The sequence below is a fragment of the Amblyomma mixtum genome, chromosome 1, assembly GCF_055824585.1.
Source record: "Amblyomma mixtum isolate Tamu chromosome 1, ASM5582458v1, whole genome shotgun sequence".
In the NCBI taxonomy this organism is placed as follows: Eukaryota; Metazoa; Arthropoda; class Arachnida; order Ixodida; family Ixodidae; genus Amblyomma; species Amblyomma mixtum.
The window spans coordinates 152,843,606-152,861,174 of record NC_143012.1 but is presented as its reverse complement, the minus strand read 5'-3'; the positions used below and the strand labels follow the sequence as shown (position 1 = coordinate 152,861,174).

General features: G+C 44.9%; 1 protein-coding gene across 1 annotated transcript in view; it reads left to right on the top strand.

The window, feature by feature from the left end:
- Window positions 1-16,554, top strand: part of LOC149368007 (uncharacterized) — a 151,956-nt gene extending 135,402 nt beyond the window's left edge. Inside the window, exons 7-8 of the mRNA XM_089575514.1 lie at window positions 9,751-9,982; window positions 16,513-16,554. Of these exons, the coding sequence (XP_089431640.1) occupies window positions 9,751-9,982; window positions 16,513-16,554 (274 nt within the window). The remainder of the gene's footprint in view (window positions 1-9,750; window positions 9,983-16,512) is intronic.
- Window positions 16,555-17,569: the final 1,015 nt, after the last annotated feature.

Genomic DNA, 17,569 nt, shown 5'->3' with positions numbered 1-17,569 from the left:
ATTCCAATAGGCTAACTAAAATGCAATAAGTATTACTTCTTATTTTACACTAGCTTTAAGTACAATCAGTTGGCGCTGCTCTTTTTTGGGGTTAATATACAGTAATGGTAACTGAACGAAAGGTGGTCATTCTTAAGCCTTTAAGGTTATAGTTTGAAACAATATAATGCGACACTTTTTTCTTGATCTCAAATTGCGAGTGTCACTAAAAGTCGTTCAGGGATATATTAAAAATCGGACAGGTTTTTTTTTAATCTACGTCACACTGCATCTTTTTCCGAATTTTTCGAATTATAGATGATTTAAATCCTTAAGTAAAAATAATCTGCCAGTTCTAGAAGTATAAATTTTGTCTGACATAGCAAAAAAAGGCAATAACGTGACGAATTTAAGACTCAGGTTCTTATTCATACTTCTCTTATTGTTTTCCTAAAAAGTGCCTAAAACGGACTGAAACTTTTTAACGATGTTTGCGATTTTTTTGCAGGAAAATTATTGGAGCCAAAAGTATTTTTGTTTGGTATCCAACAGAATAGTTTGCTTACGATTACTGAAAAAAAAGAGTCTGGTTCCACAAAAGTTTTTTTTATGTTTCCATCTCACGTGATGTACAATTTTTTTTCCAAAAAAACTAGAGTGTTTCTAGCAAACCTAAGAACGATCACTTTGGGTGGACACAATTGCCCCTTACATATAAAACTTCCATTGAAAACAGAAATTTATTTATTTATTTATACAGAATACCCCCAAAAGGCCCTCGAGAGGGTATTACATAGGGGGGGGGGGCACAGGCAATTGAACAGAATAAAACAAAACCACACATATAAAACAAACAACAAAAGCACAAATCAGACACTTTGGATGACATAAGTAAGGAAAAGAATCAATCAAAAGCACAAATAAGACACTTTGCATGACATAAGTAAGCAAAAGAATGAAAAGAATGGCAGCGCGGCAAAGAACGAAGATTACTGCAGTATTAAAATTATACAAACAGAACACTAATACAACGAATCTTTTTAGTAACAAACCCTGCAAAAAAGGAAGCCATGAACAAATAAAATAACAATGTATGCGAAGAGTTAAGCAGTAGTTATTGAAGATATAAGTTTAAAATATTTATCAGGATCAGTGGTGGTTGCGATATGTGAAGGCATGCAGAGATATTGTGCGTGGTAAGAATGAATGCGCATAGATAAATGTTCTGCACGTGAAACGTCTAACTTTAAAGGGATGATCGCGGCGGTCAGAAATCGAAGGAGGCAAAGAAAAAAAGTCGTTATGAAGTGATGGATGATGATAAAGTTTATGAAAGTGATAGTCGTGCAATTTTACGGCGGAAACATAAATCCTGGAGACCTGCGCGTTTCTTTAAGGCTGTGATGCTGGTGTTACGTGAATAATCGGAGTAAATAAAACGAACGGCGCGGTTCTGCAATGATTCAATGTTATTTATTAGGTAAGATTGGTAAGGGTCCCAAATAGCCGAGGCATATTCAATTTTAGGTCGAATTAGAGTGGTATAGGCATGAGCACGGAGGTGAGGAGGAGCATGCTTTAGGTTATGTTTTAAGAGACCTAATGACCGATTAGCAGATGCAAGCATAAGGTTAATATGGTGGTTCCATGCTAAGTCTGAATGAAGGTGAAGTCCTAAGTACTTATACGTGGTGACTAGCTCGAGTGAGCTATTATTTAAGGAGTATGCTGTTTGAATTCGAGACATTCGGTTAGTAAAAGACATCAATTTAGTTTTTGAATGATTAAGTTGCATAAGCCAGGTTGAACACCGTGCTATTACTGAATCCAGGTCAGATTGAAGGGATTGGCAATCGGTGTTAGAATAAATTTTGCGATAAATTACACAATCATCAGCAAAAAGTCTGATATGGGAAGAAATGGAATCCGGTAAATCGTTGATAAATATTAGGAAAAATAAGGGACCAAGCACACTTCCTTGTGGGACGCCAGAGTGTACTTGGCTGAAAGACGAATTGTGGTTATTGACAGCTGTAAATTGAGACCTGGAAAAGAGAAAATCTTTAACCCATGCAATGACAAGAGGGTGAATATTAAGCAGTGCTAGTTTCATTAATATCCGGTTGTGAGGTACTCTGTCGAAAGCTTTAGAAAAATCAAGAAATATGGAGTCCACTTGAATGCCAACATCAATCGATGAATGTATGTCTTGAATGAATCCGGCAAGTTGCGTTTCGCATGAGTAGCCTTTACGGAACCCATGTTGATATTTAAAGATAATGTTATGTTCTTCAAGATAGTTAATTATCTGTGAGTGAATTACGTGTTCAAGAAGTTTGCGAACAGTGCTAGTTAATGAAATGGGTCGGTAATTTAGTGGTGAGGAACGATCGCCAGACTTGAAAATTGGCACAACTTTAGCTAGGCGCCAGTCCAGCGGAATCACGCCTGATGATAGAGATTGTGAAAAAATAGCGGACAAGATGCGATGAATACCATCAGATGAATTTTTGAGTATTTTGTTATTAAAGCTAAGGTGATCTGATACTGATGTTGTTTTAAGCTTCCCTAGTAAGGATAAGATACCAGTCTCACTGATACATATTTCGTACATTGATGTATTAGAATTGCTGACAGAAATAGGAGGTAGAGGGAGATCTTCACGGGTAAAAACGGATGTGAATGCGTTATTGAAAAGTTCGGCGCATTCGGCCACTGGAACACTGCTGCCTTCCGAGTTGGTAAGAGTAATGCCAGGATGATTAGCGGGGTTTATTATCTGCCAGAACTTCCGTGGATTGTTTGTTAGCATTGCCGGTAGATCGTGTGTGAAGAAGTGCCTACGTGCAGATATCAACTCAGACTGATATTCCTTATCACATAGTTTGTACCGTTGCCAAGATTCGGAGTGTCTGTTCTTGTCGGCTTGTCTGTAAAGGCGCTTTTTCTTGTTATTAAGGCGACGTAGATGCCTATTAAACCAAGGCGCTGTGTTAGTGCAAGGGATACTGATGACGGGTATGAATCTGTCAATGAGAGTAGCAAGTTTCACGCTGAACAGGTTCCAGTTCGTTTCCACGGAGCGTGACGAAAAATCGTGAAGAAAATGATAAGCAAAGACTGACAACTGAGCGTTTATTTCACCGAAGTTTGCTCGGTTGTAGCACCTTATTTGTTTAGTACGAGTTACCTTTTTATGGGGCACAAAATTCAGGTTACCCGTGATTATGGAATGGTCGGAAAGGCCTTCTAAGAGCGCAATGTTGGAGCAAAGGTAAGGATCACTTGTCAAGATAAGATCGAGAATATTGGCTGTAGTGGCGGAACGACGCGTAGGTTCAGAAATAAGTTGTTGCAAAGAGAAATCGAGACAGGACTGGAGGAAAGCCTGAGCTTCAGAATCATTGGCAGGAGCTGTTAATCACGACCAGTTAATAGCCGGAAAGTTGAAGTCACCAAGTAAAAGTAAGCTTGAATTCGGGAAACGACAAGTAAGATCGCATAGTAAATTAGAAAACTGACTTGCGAATGAAGAATTCATGTCCGGAGGGCGGTAAATGACGCCAATGATGGCGACCGTGGGACCACAACTCAACCGAACCCATACCGATTCTATGTACGACGTGACCTCGATAGGCACAGCAGTGAGCACTTTATTGACAGCCAGAAGGACACCGCCACCTCTACGGCCCGTGCGGTCACAACGAAATATGTTGAATTCGGAGTCACAGGCGAAAACGACATCATCAGGAACCAAGTCTCGGTAAGCGCGATGACCGAGGAGCAGCATGAATCAATTAAAGAAGAAAGAGCTACGATTTAGAAAGAACACTCCTTATGTTAGTGTACAGAAAACTAACATCGTAATTGGAGCAACGCTGCGCGTTTTGCCGCACGGGTGGTTTGCCAGCCACTTTACGAGAACTGGAAGGGATGCGTCAGGCAAGGGACACGCGCACTGCGCTACTGGTTTGATCATCCCAGAAATACGAGACACCATTGATAAGCAATTTATCAAAAGACAAACGGACCTTGTCACCTTCTTTTTTTACTGATTTGGCATACTTCCACAGTTGGCTGCGTTTCTCACGAACCGTTTTCGAGTAATCTCGCGAAATGCTGAAATCGGTATTTTTCAGTTTATAGCCCTTACTCATAAGCGTTTCGACTTCTTTTTCGTTGAACAGCTTTGCAATAATGGGTCTCTTTTTTCCTGAGAAAAACGGCCTATGCGGTGAGCACGGGCTAAGGAAGACAACGTGATACCAAGTTTGCTAGAACAGAATTCGTTCACAAGACGCTCAGAGTCTTCCCAAGTTTCAGACTCATCAGTGTCCTAAACACCATAAAAAAGAATGTTAGACCGGCGGGAACGATTTTCCAGGTCGTCAAGTTTTACTTGAATGTTGGATACATCGTGTGTACAACTCGTGGCAGATACTGTGGTAGGCACTGACTGTTTTTTAAGTTCCAGTTCCTGCACACGGGTAGCTAAAGACTGTCACTTTGAAGAACTGGAATAGACTCGATTTTAAGTTCAAGTTCATGCACACGATCGCTTAAAGTCTTCATTTCATTTTGCAAGCCAATATGAATTGTAAGAATCTTGTTAACACTTTCGAGGATATTCGTGTGGTTCATCTCAAGCCTTTGAACAGTTTCATATACCAGTTCGAGCTTTTCCTCTTGGCCCTTCGTCATAGAGCCTGGGTTTGTTTCAACGTCCCCACCCAGGACCAAAATGCGCCAAATGTACACTGCCGTCTAGCGGAAACGTTTCACAATATGGGGTGGCCACGGCACTGCTACAAGACAGACATCATCATCACGGTAACAAGAACACTCGTAATAACCAATCTGGAACAGCAGGAACGGTGATTGGCGAGGCATTTCGTGAGCAGTGCCGTGGCCCAAGGGGGCGGTGAAATCCGAGTGCTTTATGTAGGTGTCCTCGTCAGGTGATAATGTAGCATGTTGCCAGGCCCGACCGTCCAAAGTGTCCAAAATCGGCAGGGGTGCGCACAGATGATCGGATGAGCAGCCGCAGCCGTCCAGAAACCAGCTAGCGCCGCAAGTTTGCGGAACCGGTCGGCAAGTCGGTGGTGCTGCTGCCGGTGAGCAGCAGCACCTGGAGCAGCAGGAACGGTGAGTGGCGAAGCATTTCGTGAGCAGTGCCGTGGCCCCGTGAGCAGTGCCGTGGTCTTGGTACCTCGAGAACCATCCCATCTGAAATCACCAATTATTACAAACTCTCAAGGTTAGGTTACGCGCAACGTAAATACCCCCCCAAAAGCAGAAGATTGGACAGCTGTCCCGCAGCTCACGTGGTACAGCACCGGCCGCAAAATTAGGACGTTGTGGGTTCGGATCCAGTCAGCGACATGTGGCTGTTTTCTCTTATCCTTTATAAACAGTTGCCTTTAAGCTACGAGAACTACACTATTAATCACCCATTGATAACCACCAGAAATTTAAAAAAATGGAGGCATTCGCTATGCTCTAAGGTTTCGGTGGCTGTTAGCTTCCTTCGTGCGCATGTTATAACGAGTGGCATGTGGCTATTCTTTCTTCGGCTTTATAATCAGTTATCTTTAAAATAATTACCCTATTTATCTCCCGTTAGTGAACATTACAAATTAAACAAAAATATTCTATGGCCCCTGGTTTCAGTGAATTAGGTTCCATCATATACGTCATAATAAGCCCTTATTTTTCATTCCCTCGTCTGCTCAATAGCTAATGTAGGTCTCGATTCTGGCAGTCTTGATTTCATAGGGTAGCATAATAGGGTTCTCGCACGGTTTCTTCCTTCGTCGTTCGATCACGTGGAACTCGTGGTAGTACAGGACGTACTACGTCCGCCGCTAGGCGCAAGGGTGGTTCTGGTGAACACTTTCAAGGTTAGCTTTCACAACCCATAAATACCCGCGAAAGCAGAAGGTTGGACAGCAGTCACCGTTGCCCGGTTGGCAGAGCACCGGACGCGAAATTCAGAGCTCGTGAGATCGGATCCCTCCGGCGGCGAACCAGAACGACACTATCTGACATTCATTCCTTTCGCTATAACAGCACAAATTACTTTCCTTGGCTCCTTGCCAATGTCGCTATAAGCCAGCTGTATATATGGCTACAGAATAATAATTGCGAACCAGAACTACGCCTTCTGAATATCGCCGATTACCCTAGCGCTGCATGAAATGTTATCCTCAGCTGCATCACACAGTCGCGTTTAGCAAGCTGGATATATGGTTGAAAAATTGTAATTGCGGGTAAGAAGGACACCTTATGACATTCACTCATTACTCTCTGTGAGCAGGAAAAGTGATCGTGTGCTGCTTCGAAAACAAGCCATTAACGCACTAGAAAAATGGATAAGGAATAGTAACTGCAAATTAGAACTCCGCATTCTGACATTCATCTATCAGCGTATTTGAGGAGGAAATGTTGCCCTAAGCTGCTTCGCGAATTCGGTATTAGCAAGCTTGATATATGGATGTAGCATGGTAATATCGAACCAGAATGCCGCCTTCTGCCATACATCCATCAGTCTATAAAAGGAGGGGAGTGTTATCCTAAACTGTTTCACAAAGTTACTGTTAGCGAGCTCATATATGGCTAAGGAATGGTAAATGCAACCTAGCACGGCATGTTGTGATTCATACGTTAGACTATTCAATGAGGAAATGCTATTGTAAGCTGGTTTAGAAAGTCGCTATAAGCTAGGTGGAGAGATGACTTAAGAATAGTAATTGGGAACCAGAACAACGCTATTTCTAGGCATTCCTTTGTCAACAAAAAACACAAAAAATGATATCCTAGAACGCTTGAAAAATTTACTGTAAGCTCAATAGTACATGGCGAAGAATGGTAATTGCAAACCAAAACGCCGTCTTCTAACATTCATCCATTAGTCTATCAGAGGAGGAAATGTTATCCTAATCTGCTTTAGAAATTCGTTATTAGCATACTCAGTATATAGCTACAGAACAATTGTTCGGAACCAGAAAATTACCTTCTGTCACTCATCCATTAGTGAATCCGAGGAGGAAATGCTATCCTAAGCTACTTCAGGAAGTGGCTATGAACGAACTGGATATACGGCTAAAGAATGCTGATTGCGAAGCAGAACGCCACCTTATGAAATTCATCCATTAGTCTATCAGAGCTGGAGATGTTATCCTCACCTTTACAACAAGACCGCTTTTAGCAAGCTGGATATATAGCGGAGAAATTGTAATTTGGAGGTAAAAACGCCGCCTTCTGCATTTCATCCATTAGTCTGACAGAGCTGGAAATGTTATCCTGACATTTATAACAAGGCCGCTGTAAGCTGCATATATGACTGAAGAATTGTAATTGCAGGCAAGAACGACGCCTTCTGAAAATAAGTAATTACTCTATCAGAGAAGGAAAAGTTATAAGCTATTTCAAAAACAAGCAATTGGCACGCTACAGAAATGGATAAAGAATAACTACGAATGAGAACTCCGCCTACTGACGTTCATTTATTAGTCTATTTGAGGAGGAAATGTTATACTAAGCTGCTTCACAAATTCGCTAGTATGTAGGTAGCTGGAGCTAGTAGCATGGTAATATTGAACCAGAACGGCGCCTTCTGACATCCAGTCCGTATTGTATCAGAGCAGGAAACATTATCCTAAGTTTCATAGTGAAAGGCGCTATTAGGGGGCTGGATACATGGCTAAAGAATGGTAATTTTGAATCAGAATGGCACTTTCTGCCATTCCAGGCCATTAGTTTATCAAAGCAGCAAACGTTGTCCTAGCTGATCCACAAAGTAGCTGTTAGCGAGTTGCATATATGGCTATAGAATGCTAACTGCGAACCAGGACGCGGTGCTTCCAGTCATTAATCGATTACTTTATCAGAGTGGAAACAATTATCTGAAGCTCCTTCCTTCCCAAAGCCGCTATTAGCAAGGTGGATGTATGGCTATCGAACAATTATAGTGAACTAGACCGCCGCCTTCTGTCCTTCATTCATTAGTCCATCCGAGGCAGAAACGTTTTCCAAGTTGCTCTAGCAAGTCGCTATTATTGGGCTGGATACATGGCTACGGAATGGCAGTTGCGAATGAGAGCGACGCTTTCTTACATTCATCCCTCCGTCTATCAATCGTCTATCAAAGCAGGAAATAGTATCTTAAGCTCTTTCACATTTTTCTGACCACTGCTAAATCTTTGCTGTTCTGCTCGATAGATGGTTGAAATTTACCATGCATATAGCGGAGTTACAAATAGCATCATATTGTATTGAAATATTGCTTAAACCTTGTCATTTTTTTTACTTGCTCACATTATCTAAAACCTTAGACTAACTAGACATTAATTCATATTCATTACACCTGCCTTCATTAATTTATTGACAGTCATCATTATACTTATTACGCAATGTAATGGTCGTAATCGGGCTGATGACGATGTTAATACCATCATGGGGTCTGACGTGCAATTCTCATAATTTATTCCTTCACATTCATGACCTACTCGAAATCAACGATGGGTATTTTGATATTACGTTGAATCATCGCAATCTCCTGCAACTTATACACATGAAATACATTATTAACACAAATGTTACCAGCCTTTCATCGCAACCTGCTGCAATTTATACACATGAAATACATTACTCACAATAATGTTACCAGCTGTTCGCATCATGGAAACATTTTGTTGGCGAAAGTTTGTATTAATTTTGGTTTTCAAAAAGTTGGATTTTGTATCATGAAACACTAGAATCTTTACCGCCTGATATCAAAGTAACATCAACTATGTAGTTTTTTAAGCTCCAGCGTAATATGTATATTTTCGACCTTTATTATGCTAGCATATTGACAATTTATGCACCTCTGGCACTGTTGTATTATGCATTGTTGTTTGCCAAATCTTTTTGGTTTATCCCCATGGTGGTGTCATGCTTGTTAATGTCACTTACCAATGCTATAAATTTAACCATTTTGTTAGAAAAGTTTTCTCTTTAGTGGAAATACTCTGGGACCGCTTATAATATGTATTTATATTGTTCATGATGAAGTTTAGCGCCAAAAACGAGGACAAAGTAGGAGTGAAGACACAACACGAGCGCTTTTTCGCAACTAAAACTTTAAACTTTAAACTTTAGCACTCTTCAGATGTATCGCCCTCTAAGGTTTATCTTGACCATATCATGTATGTTTCTTCTTTTTGATTTACTTCACGAGATGGGTATATATGTTATGTGCTCTTCCTTTAAAGTTTTAGTTGCGAAAAAGCGCTCGTGTTGTGTCTTCACTCCTACTTTGTCCTCGTTTTTGGCGCTAAACTTCATCATGAATAAGATTCAACTCGCCCAACTTTCCACCTTACTACTATATTGTTCAGTATGTTTTTTAATAACCTCAAACTTCAAAGTCACTTTTAGTGAAGTAAATGTAAGACTAGAGAAGGGTAATTGCAAACTAAACCGTCGCCTTCTGACAGTCATCCATTAGTCTGTTAGAATAGGGTATGTTAACCTAAACTGCTTCATGATGACGTTGCTAGCGGGCTGGATATATGGCTAAAGAATGGTAATTACGAACCAGAAAGACGCTCTATGACAGTAATACCTTAGTCTTTCAGAGCACAAAAAGTTATTCTAAGCCACATCATAAATCGCTATTAGCAATGTGGATATGTGGTAAGGAGTGATAACTACGAAGGAATACGACGCACTCTTACATTATTCCCTCGCTTGTTCTACCCCTACTAAAACTTGCGCCAATATTTTCAGAATTTCTGTGTTAAAAGATGGAACCAATGATGCTGTGGCTGACCTGGAGAAACCTCCCACTTCGCCGTCTGACGTCAAGGTGATCGTAAGGCGGGCGATTGAAGCATTTCTTTACATCACAGACTACGATAAAATAGTGCTTGTGGGAGCACTTGACTCGCTCGGCCAAGGCAGTACACTAGATCGCGTGCCGAGAATGAGCAGCAACTTCGGGATCACGCATATATTCCTCGTGAGTATAGGCATGTCCTTTCTGTTAGCACAATAGAACTGTGCCCGACGAATCAAAAGTTGTGCATTCAGCAAGCATGCCTTCGTAACAAAAACAGCTGCACAAAACGCATGGTGAGGCTTTTGCGAAAGTGAGAGGCACGGCCCTCGCAGGTTTTCACAGATTGATGCGGTGTACATGCATAGAGAGTGGACTGTATGTCGAAATCACCACAGCAAATCCTGCACCACTTGTAGCAGGTTTGTTGTGAAAGAAATTGCCGGCTTAAACGTACACTAACGTCACATCACAAAACCTCGCTTTGTGAACTACAATATTTGAGCGGCTGGTATTTAGAGAAGAGAGATAGAACTTGGTGTACGACATTTAAATTCCTGATCATTCCTCAATATTCTCCTGCCGTAGTAATTCGATCGAGTAACAACATCGCATGTGGTTTTGCTTTTCCCACGCATAGAACGTCTCACAATAACTCTGTTTTAACATGATTGCCTCAGCCAGGCTAATGACACACTCCTAAAAATGTTCTTACCAGAACCTCTACGTCAAGAGAAAAAAATGCTAAGGACGATTACGAATCTCCCTATCGCAGAACTCCAGCGCAGCTCTGTCGGTGTCCCAGGCTCTGCAGGCTCATTGTTTTGCCTTGCTGGGTCGTCAGCATGTGTGGGGTCGATATTGGTTGGATATTAGTTGGTGAAGACGAGGTTGTGCAAAGCACAGCTCGCGCGAATATGCATTGTAGTCCGATAGCAGCATTATTTGAAGAAGACGACGATGTGCAACACACAGCGCAAGTGCGTTGCACTTTAACACGAGGTGTGATCGGCTGCGGCGACAACGGCGTTCCGAAAGGTCACTTTTTCGATGTTCTCTGTCAAGGATCCATCGACCGTGGGGCTAGGTACTGCTACGGGAACAGCCGGAAGTATTAGGTATTATACGGGTCCTCCCATGCCTGCCTGCGGGTGTGCTTGTCTTCAATTCTATGTTTCTACATGAGGATCTTGCTGGACGCCCCTACCTTGCTCAGGATTTTCTAGACGCTCTGCGTTCTGTCACCGAATTGGTTGATGCTAGTTCCATCGGACACTTTCAAATGTCTCGTGAAGTGGTTGCGAAGGAAAAGCTCGTTAGCACTGGAGAACTACAAGCAAAAAACTATGTGCGTCGTAAATGACTCAGAGCCCAAGGTGGTGAAGATGAAACTCCGCTGGCTTCCAAACACCTAGAGAATGTCTACATTCGAGACGCCCTACAATCTTGCGGCATAGTGACATCAATCGCGGCTGAAAACTAGAGGGTCACGGATGCGGACATCGGACATCGCAGATGCGGACATACCATCGGGATATTCTCTTGACGCTGCCTAATGGCGTCACAGTCAGTAATGTTCCCCATCTCTTGACTGTCTTTGGAATTTAGAGTCTCGTTTGAATTCCCGGATGGCCACCCTTGTGTTTGCGGAGTCACAATGTGGGTCCGTCGGCACAGCCGTTCTCCACGCTGCGATTATTGCCGGCGTTTTGGCCACTCAACTAAAGAGTGCGTCGTTTCATACGCGGACAAGCTGCGGGGAGGCCCCCTCCAACGGATGAGGCCCTACAGGAGCATCTCATGGGTTCTGCTGAGACATTGGATCCGACTGGTGGCCTGTCAGAAGCAGCACCTATTGGAGCAGTTAATGATACCTCGCCCAAATATGAAGCCGCGATTTTTAGTGCCGAGCTTGTTGCAGACGTGCTTCTCGAAAGTATCTCAGCCTTCTTCAGATGGTTACTGCCTTCTGACGCTGCAGGTGGATTCACTCGCCGCGGAAACGTCTGTCACGTGCATCAATGCTGCGAAGGCCGATAAGTTCCCGAGTAGTGGAGACAGGCCTGCTGCGACATCGTCTGATAAACACTCTGCTTTCCAATCCGGCGGCGTGAGTAGGTGCACTATCGAAGAGCGTGAAAACTAGCGCTGTGTTCAACAGCCTGGTGAATGCTCAAATGCAGACCAGGGCTGTGAAAATTTGGCTGTGAAGCTCTGTTAAGGACTTTCTTCATGCCAGATATGAGCTCCTGCACAATGTATCGAAGTCATGACCCGTCGAATGCCAGGGGGCAAAAGGGGCCCAGCTTTATTGAGCAGCGCGTATTTATACCCAGAGTAGGGCGAGGGGGCAAGCGCAGCGCTTCGGTTCATAACGCTTATCAGTTGCCCGTTTCAGCCGGCCTGGCGCACGCTGCCCGTCGCACATACGATACATCTTTCTTCTTCTATAACAAAGAACAACGAACTAAGGGAAGTTTGTAAGCACAGGATAAGCTCACTGCACAAGGAATAGCTCAAGACACTTGTTCAAAGTTCCCGCCGTATGCCAAACGACGCGGGGGTACCCGTTGTCTCTGCGATCGTCTTAACACCGGGGCGCTTGACACTGCATCACCATCCGACGTCACTGGTTGCTGCGGCGGTTGCTGTTGGTGGTGGTGGTGGTGGTGGTGGTGCGGCTGCTGCAGCTGCTGCTGCAGCTGCTGCCGCTGCTGCGATGCGCTGTTTGTTAAGGTGTCCTCGCTGTCGTCATCAAGTTCACGCTGAAAGATTTCTTTCGTAGGCAGCAAATGCTTTCGGTTGCGACGCAGGAGTCTTCCGTCCTCTGTGACAACATTGTAGGACCTGGGTTCTGCACAGCGCTGCACGACCCTTGCCTTTCTGTCCCAGAATAACTTCTTCACACGCACGATGTCCCCTTGGTACAGAGATGGTAGTGCTTGCCGTTTGTTCGTTGTCTGACGATGCTTTACAACATGTAGACCAGGACCATCTTGAATGCTTGGCAGCGTTGTTCGGAGCCTTCTGCCCTGAAGGATCTCTGCTGGTGACTCGGCTCCTTCCAGCGGAGTTGTCCTGTATGCCAGCAAACCGAGCCAGAAATCTTGATTGGTTTCAGCGGTCTTCTTTAATATTCGTTTTACCACTTGCACCCCCTTTTCTGCGAGGCCATTTGACTGGGGGTACCTAGGGCTTGAAGTAATGTGGTGAAAATCGTAATCTTTTGCAAATGTGGCAAACTGGTGGCTTGAAAATGGCGGTCCATTGTCTGAACACACTTCCATAGGTATGCCGTACCTCGCGAAGATGGCGCTAGTTACTTGAATGACAGTGTCAGCAGAAGCATCTTGAAGAAGTTCCACCTCTGGAAAGTTCGACAGCGCGTCGTAAACGCAGAGGTAAGGCCTGCCGCCGTAGTAGAAAATGTCAATGCCAACTCGATGCCACGGCTGCTCAGGCACTGGGCGCATCTTCAGCGGTTCATGTGGCTGGCTGTACGAGTATTTCCTGCAGACTGCACATTTCTGAACAAAATCTTCAATGTCACGACTCATTCCTGGCCAGAATACCACTTCCCGGGCTCTTGCCTTGCATTTAGTAATACCCAAGTGGCCTTGGTGAATTTTTTCCAGTATTTCACGCTTCATACTGGTGGGAATAACAACCTTGCATCCCTTTAACAAAATACCCTGGACTTGAGACAGCTCGGCATTAAATGGCTTCAGCTGGCCTTCGACCTGTTTGCCTTTTTCTAGACTCCCGAGTGCACTGCTTAGGTATTTATCATTGCTTGTAACGGCTGCCAGTCGCATGAAAGTTTTGTGGCTTAAGCGAGCCGCAACCACACTCACGGCATGCACTTCTGCGTCTTCGCTGTCGATGCCGGCCTTATCGCAGTCGAATGAACCCCGGGACAGCATGTCGGCCAGGGAGAGTTGTTTTCCTGGAACAAAAAAAATTCTGATGTCATAACGAAGCAGTCGCAGAAAGAAGCGCTGCAGCCTTGGTGGCATGTCACCGACTGCTTTATGGGATATCGCAATCAAAGGTCGGTGGTCGTGGGCGTGGGTTCGTATCCCACTTCTGACACCATGTATCGAAGTCATGACACGTCGAATGCCAGGGGGCAAAAGGGGCCCAGCTTTATTGAGCAGCGCGTATTTATACCCAGAGTAGGGCGAGGGGGCAAGCGCAGCGCTTCGGTTCATAACGCTTATCTGTTGCCCGTTTCAGCCGGCCTGGCGCACGCTGCCCGTCGCACATACGATACACACAAAGCCTCCTAGAAAAAGACATCGCGTCGCTCAAGATCAAAAAGAGAAAGTGTACGGCCTCAAGAGAGGCCTCGCCCTCTCACTCGTTGCCTGACCTCAAGGATGCGTAATTTCTGCGCCAGCAGTCCATCATGGCGACCGCCCAGGAACTGAGCTTAGCTACTCTCCATATCTGTCGACTCCATGCTCGGCATAAGCAGGCCTTTTTCGTGCAGTCTGCTCGACTTTGTCGCAGATCTAGACAGGAGACCAAAATAGCGAGCGATGACGAGAGATAGAGCCCTCCGGCCTTAGAGTTCATTACAGGCAGCCGCACAGAATATGTTGTCGCGGAGGGACCCAAGAACCATTTTCTACTTTACGTGGCCGATAAAGTTTATATCAGGCTCTGAAGCCTGACTGGTGTATTGAATTGGCCAAAGGAAATACTGTTGAGTTGTTTAGGTCGCTCACGTGGAGAAGTCTTCCCAGTGTCTTTTAGGTCAAATGACACATGTTAGTAGTAGCATAAATGGCTGTGAAACTGTGTATTCCTTTCAAGTCATAGGTGTACATGACATGACATAGGTGGCATCCATGTACCCTGTACATGGATGCCACCTACGAGGCCTGGACGCGGTTCCCTTTCTTGGGTGACTCTTGCGGAGAACTGCCTGCCCCCATCCCCCTGCCAGCCATAAGCTGTACGACAATTTATCACGCCATTGCGTGAGAATTTTAAAATTCACAACGCGTAATAAGCGCATCCACACAGCAGAAGGGTTTTCTTTTTTCCCATTCATTTGCTCGCTCAGAAGCACCATTACATTGTACTAGAAGGGAGTGGAGAGTGCATTTGGCGCTTGCGCTAAGCACTGCCAAATGGGCAGCCGACGCTAGGGTCGCCCACTCCTCAACGCGTTGCCGAGTTCTCCGGCTTCGTCTTCGAACAAAATGGGTAACTGCCGTTGCGCCGCGCGGCTGGAGCATAAAGGCATGCAATATTTATGCGGTACGCAACCAGTGATACAATATTCACTCAGGTTATAACTCGAACGCCGCCCCCGAACAGCCCGTTTCGAGGTCTGCTTTCAAGAATTTTTGCCGGCAGCCCTACCGCTACTGGCACCAGCTACAGCAGCACGGTAGCAGACGGCAGTATGTGCGCCTTGCAGCAAAAGTTCGTCTGCGATGTCACTACACATTGCGCCTATACAGCGTTTTACCTTCAAGAAAAGAACGAGTAATTTTTGCGTAACAAAATTCTTAAACATATTCATGCTGGGAGCAGGATGACATTACATATCCCGCCAGCTCCGGATTGCTACTTGTTGCAGATGTGTGTGATGCAGGACATGCTCCAGTAAACGTCGACGTTTTTAAGGCGAAAGCCTTTAGTGCATGGAGGAAAAAAACTGAGGAGGGAGCGTGACGTCACGCGGCCAGCGTTCGCAAGCCGAGTGTTTATGAAGCCGTTTTCTCCCTCAGTTTTTCGCTCTCCCAGTCAGTCCTTTATGTTTTGGTTCTGATATGTTTTAGAGCGCGCGTATGCACGGCTTGTGGCGCGGAGCGTCTACAGCGAGGAGGTTGATCTACACAGTCATTTTGCCGCGCTAATCCGCGCATGCGCGCGCGCAGCGAGGCTAGTTTTTACCTGTGTTGTAGGCGTTACCGAAAAAAAGTAACTAAATACGTTACTCGTTACGCTAAGAAAAAAAGAACGCGTTACCGCCCTACGTTACCTACAAAAAAGGTAACGCGTTACCGTCACCGTTACCGAAAAAAAGTATCGCACGTTACTTTGCCGTTACTCCATGGCCATAAATTTTAATCAGTGCGTCTTCGCTGTAACTGTAACCTATAACTCGTCTTCTCTGCAAGGCTTGTTTTCCAACCAAAAGATCTCAAACCCTGACGACACGCTCATATTCTTCAAGCGAATGGAAAGTCTGGATGGTCGCACTCTGCTTGGAACAGAGTCTAGGCAGGAAAAGCAGGGAGGCCGTCCTTAGTCCCAGCCCACGAAACACAGAACGTCTTAGAAACGTCCTGAAACAGCTCGAAATGGCGTCACATTTCTTGCGCTAGAACGAAACGTCTCATATACGTCGACGGCAAGATGTCTTTTGGAAACTTCTTTAAGACGTCCGTTTAACACGTCCGCGCTTTCTGAAACGTCTAACTTAAGACTACGTTACGAAGACGGGCCAATACGCCAATACGTTCAGGGGATTGGCAGAAAGCTGACACCAATTAATAAACATGATATAGATCACGGCAAGCGTTTTTAAGCTTCACGTTTTATTCAAAACCATTAATAAAACATGCAAGTGTGGCACATAAACTGTTAGATTTCAGTGCCCTTCACCGATATTTGCACCTTTTTAAGAGCAGGCGCACCGGTGCAAAGTCCGCGCTTTGTGCTCAAACTCTGACAGTGCATTTTGTCATATGCAGTCCGAAATCACGTTTATCACGGTCCACATCGAGTACAACTAGCCCACCGCTTGTAAAGCTGCACTAAAGTTACGCGAATCATGAAATTTGTTTCCTGTTGCGAACGCCACTTCGTTCGGCCTCGGCTCGCCACGAGCAAGGAATGTTGCCGCCGCGCCATCGCCGCTATCGCCGCTTTCTTCCATGCTGTCTTCGCCATATTGGAGCTGTCTGCTCGCGGTACACGCGGCTCGCGCGCTTTCTTCCCTCGCCACGGCCGGTCTCGAGGAAAGTCCTCTATGGGCGCGCGCCTTCGCCTGCCTTCGCGTCCTGAACGCCTCAGCTTGCTGCTTGGTGTCGCTCCGCTCGGTCGCGATGCAGTCTGCAGTCTACGTAAATTTAACTGTTTCAAGCAAAAATAATCCTATTTGCATGTTGTAAATGCTTATCGTCACATAAAAGTATGAAATGCAATTCGTGATTATTTTTATGTTGTTGCTTTGTTTCTTTTGCATTTTTGGAATGTAGTACTTCGTCTGGCCATTTGGCGTTGCGGTCGCTAGCGGTTCCTTGCTACGCGCGGGAAGTGGACGCTCGCAACGTTTTCTGCCTCCTTTGTCTCGTGCTTGTGGGCCCTTCACACTGCTGTTTGCAGTTTTCCCGCGGTGTCTTTTACTACCAGGGCTGCGCTGAAAGGTGCACCTCGTTTTCAGCAAAAGTAAGTCACCTTCCATTTCTCTCGAGTGTTGAAAGCGTCACCCTTACTGCGGCTAAGTTGCCAATGCGACTCATTCAACCGTCGGCTGTGCGTCCCAACGTTCGTAGGCAGTTTTGCGTCCCTCCTTTGGTTTGAAAATCGCAAAGCTCTCTCAGCCAGTGTTTTCATACCAAAGTGTAACGTTCGATGTTCGAAAACGGCGTTTCCAAGCGTTTGAGTTCTCGTTCAGTGGGTACCGCTATGTTTCTCTTGCATCATCCTCTATGAGCTGCTTTCTTACGAAAGTCGTCCATAAATTGGAACCATAAAAAATCAAGTGTCATCATTTGTGACATAGCTTCAAAGCGACCACGCTTTGTT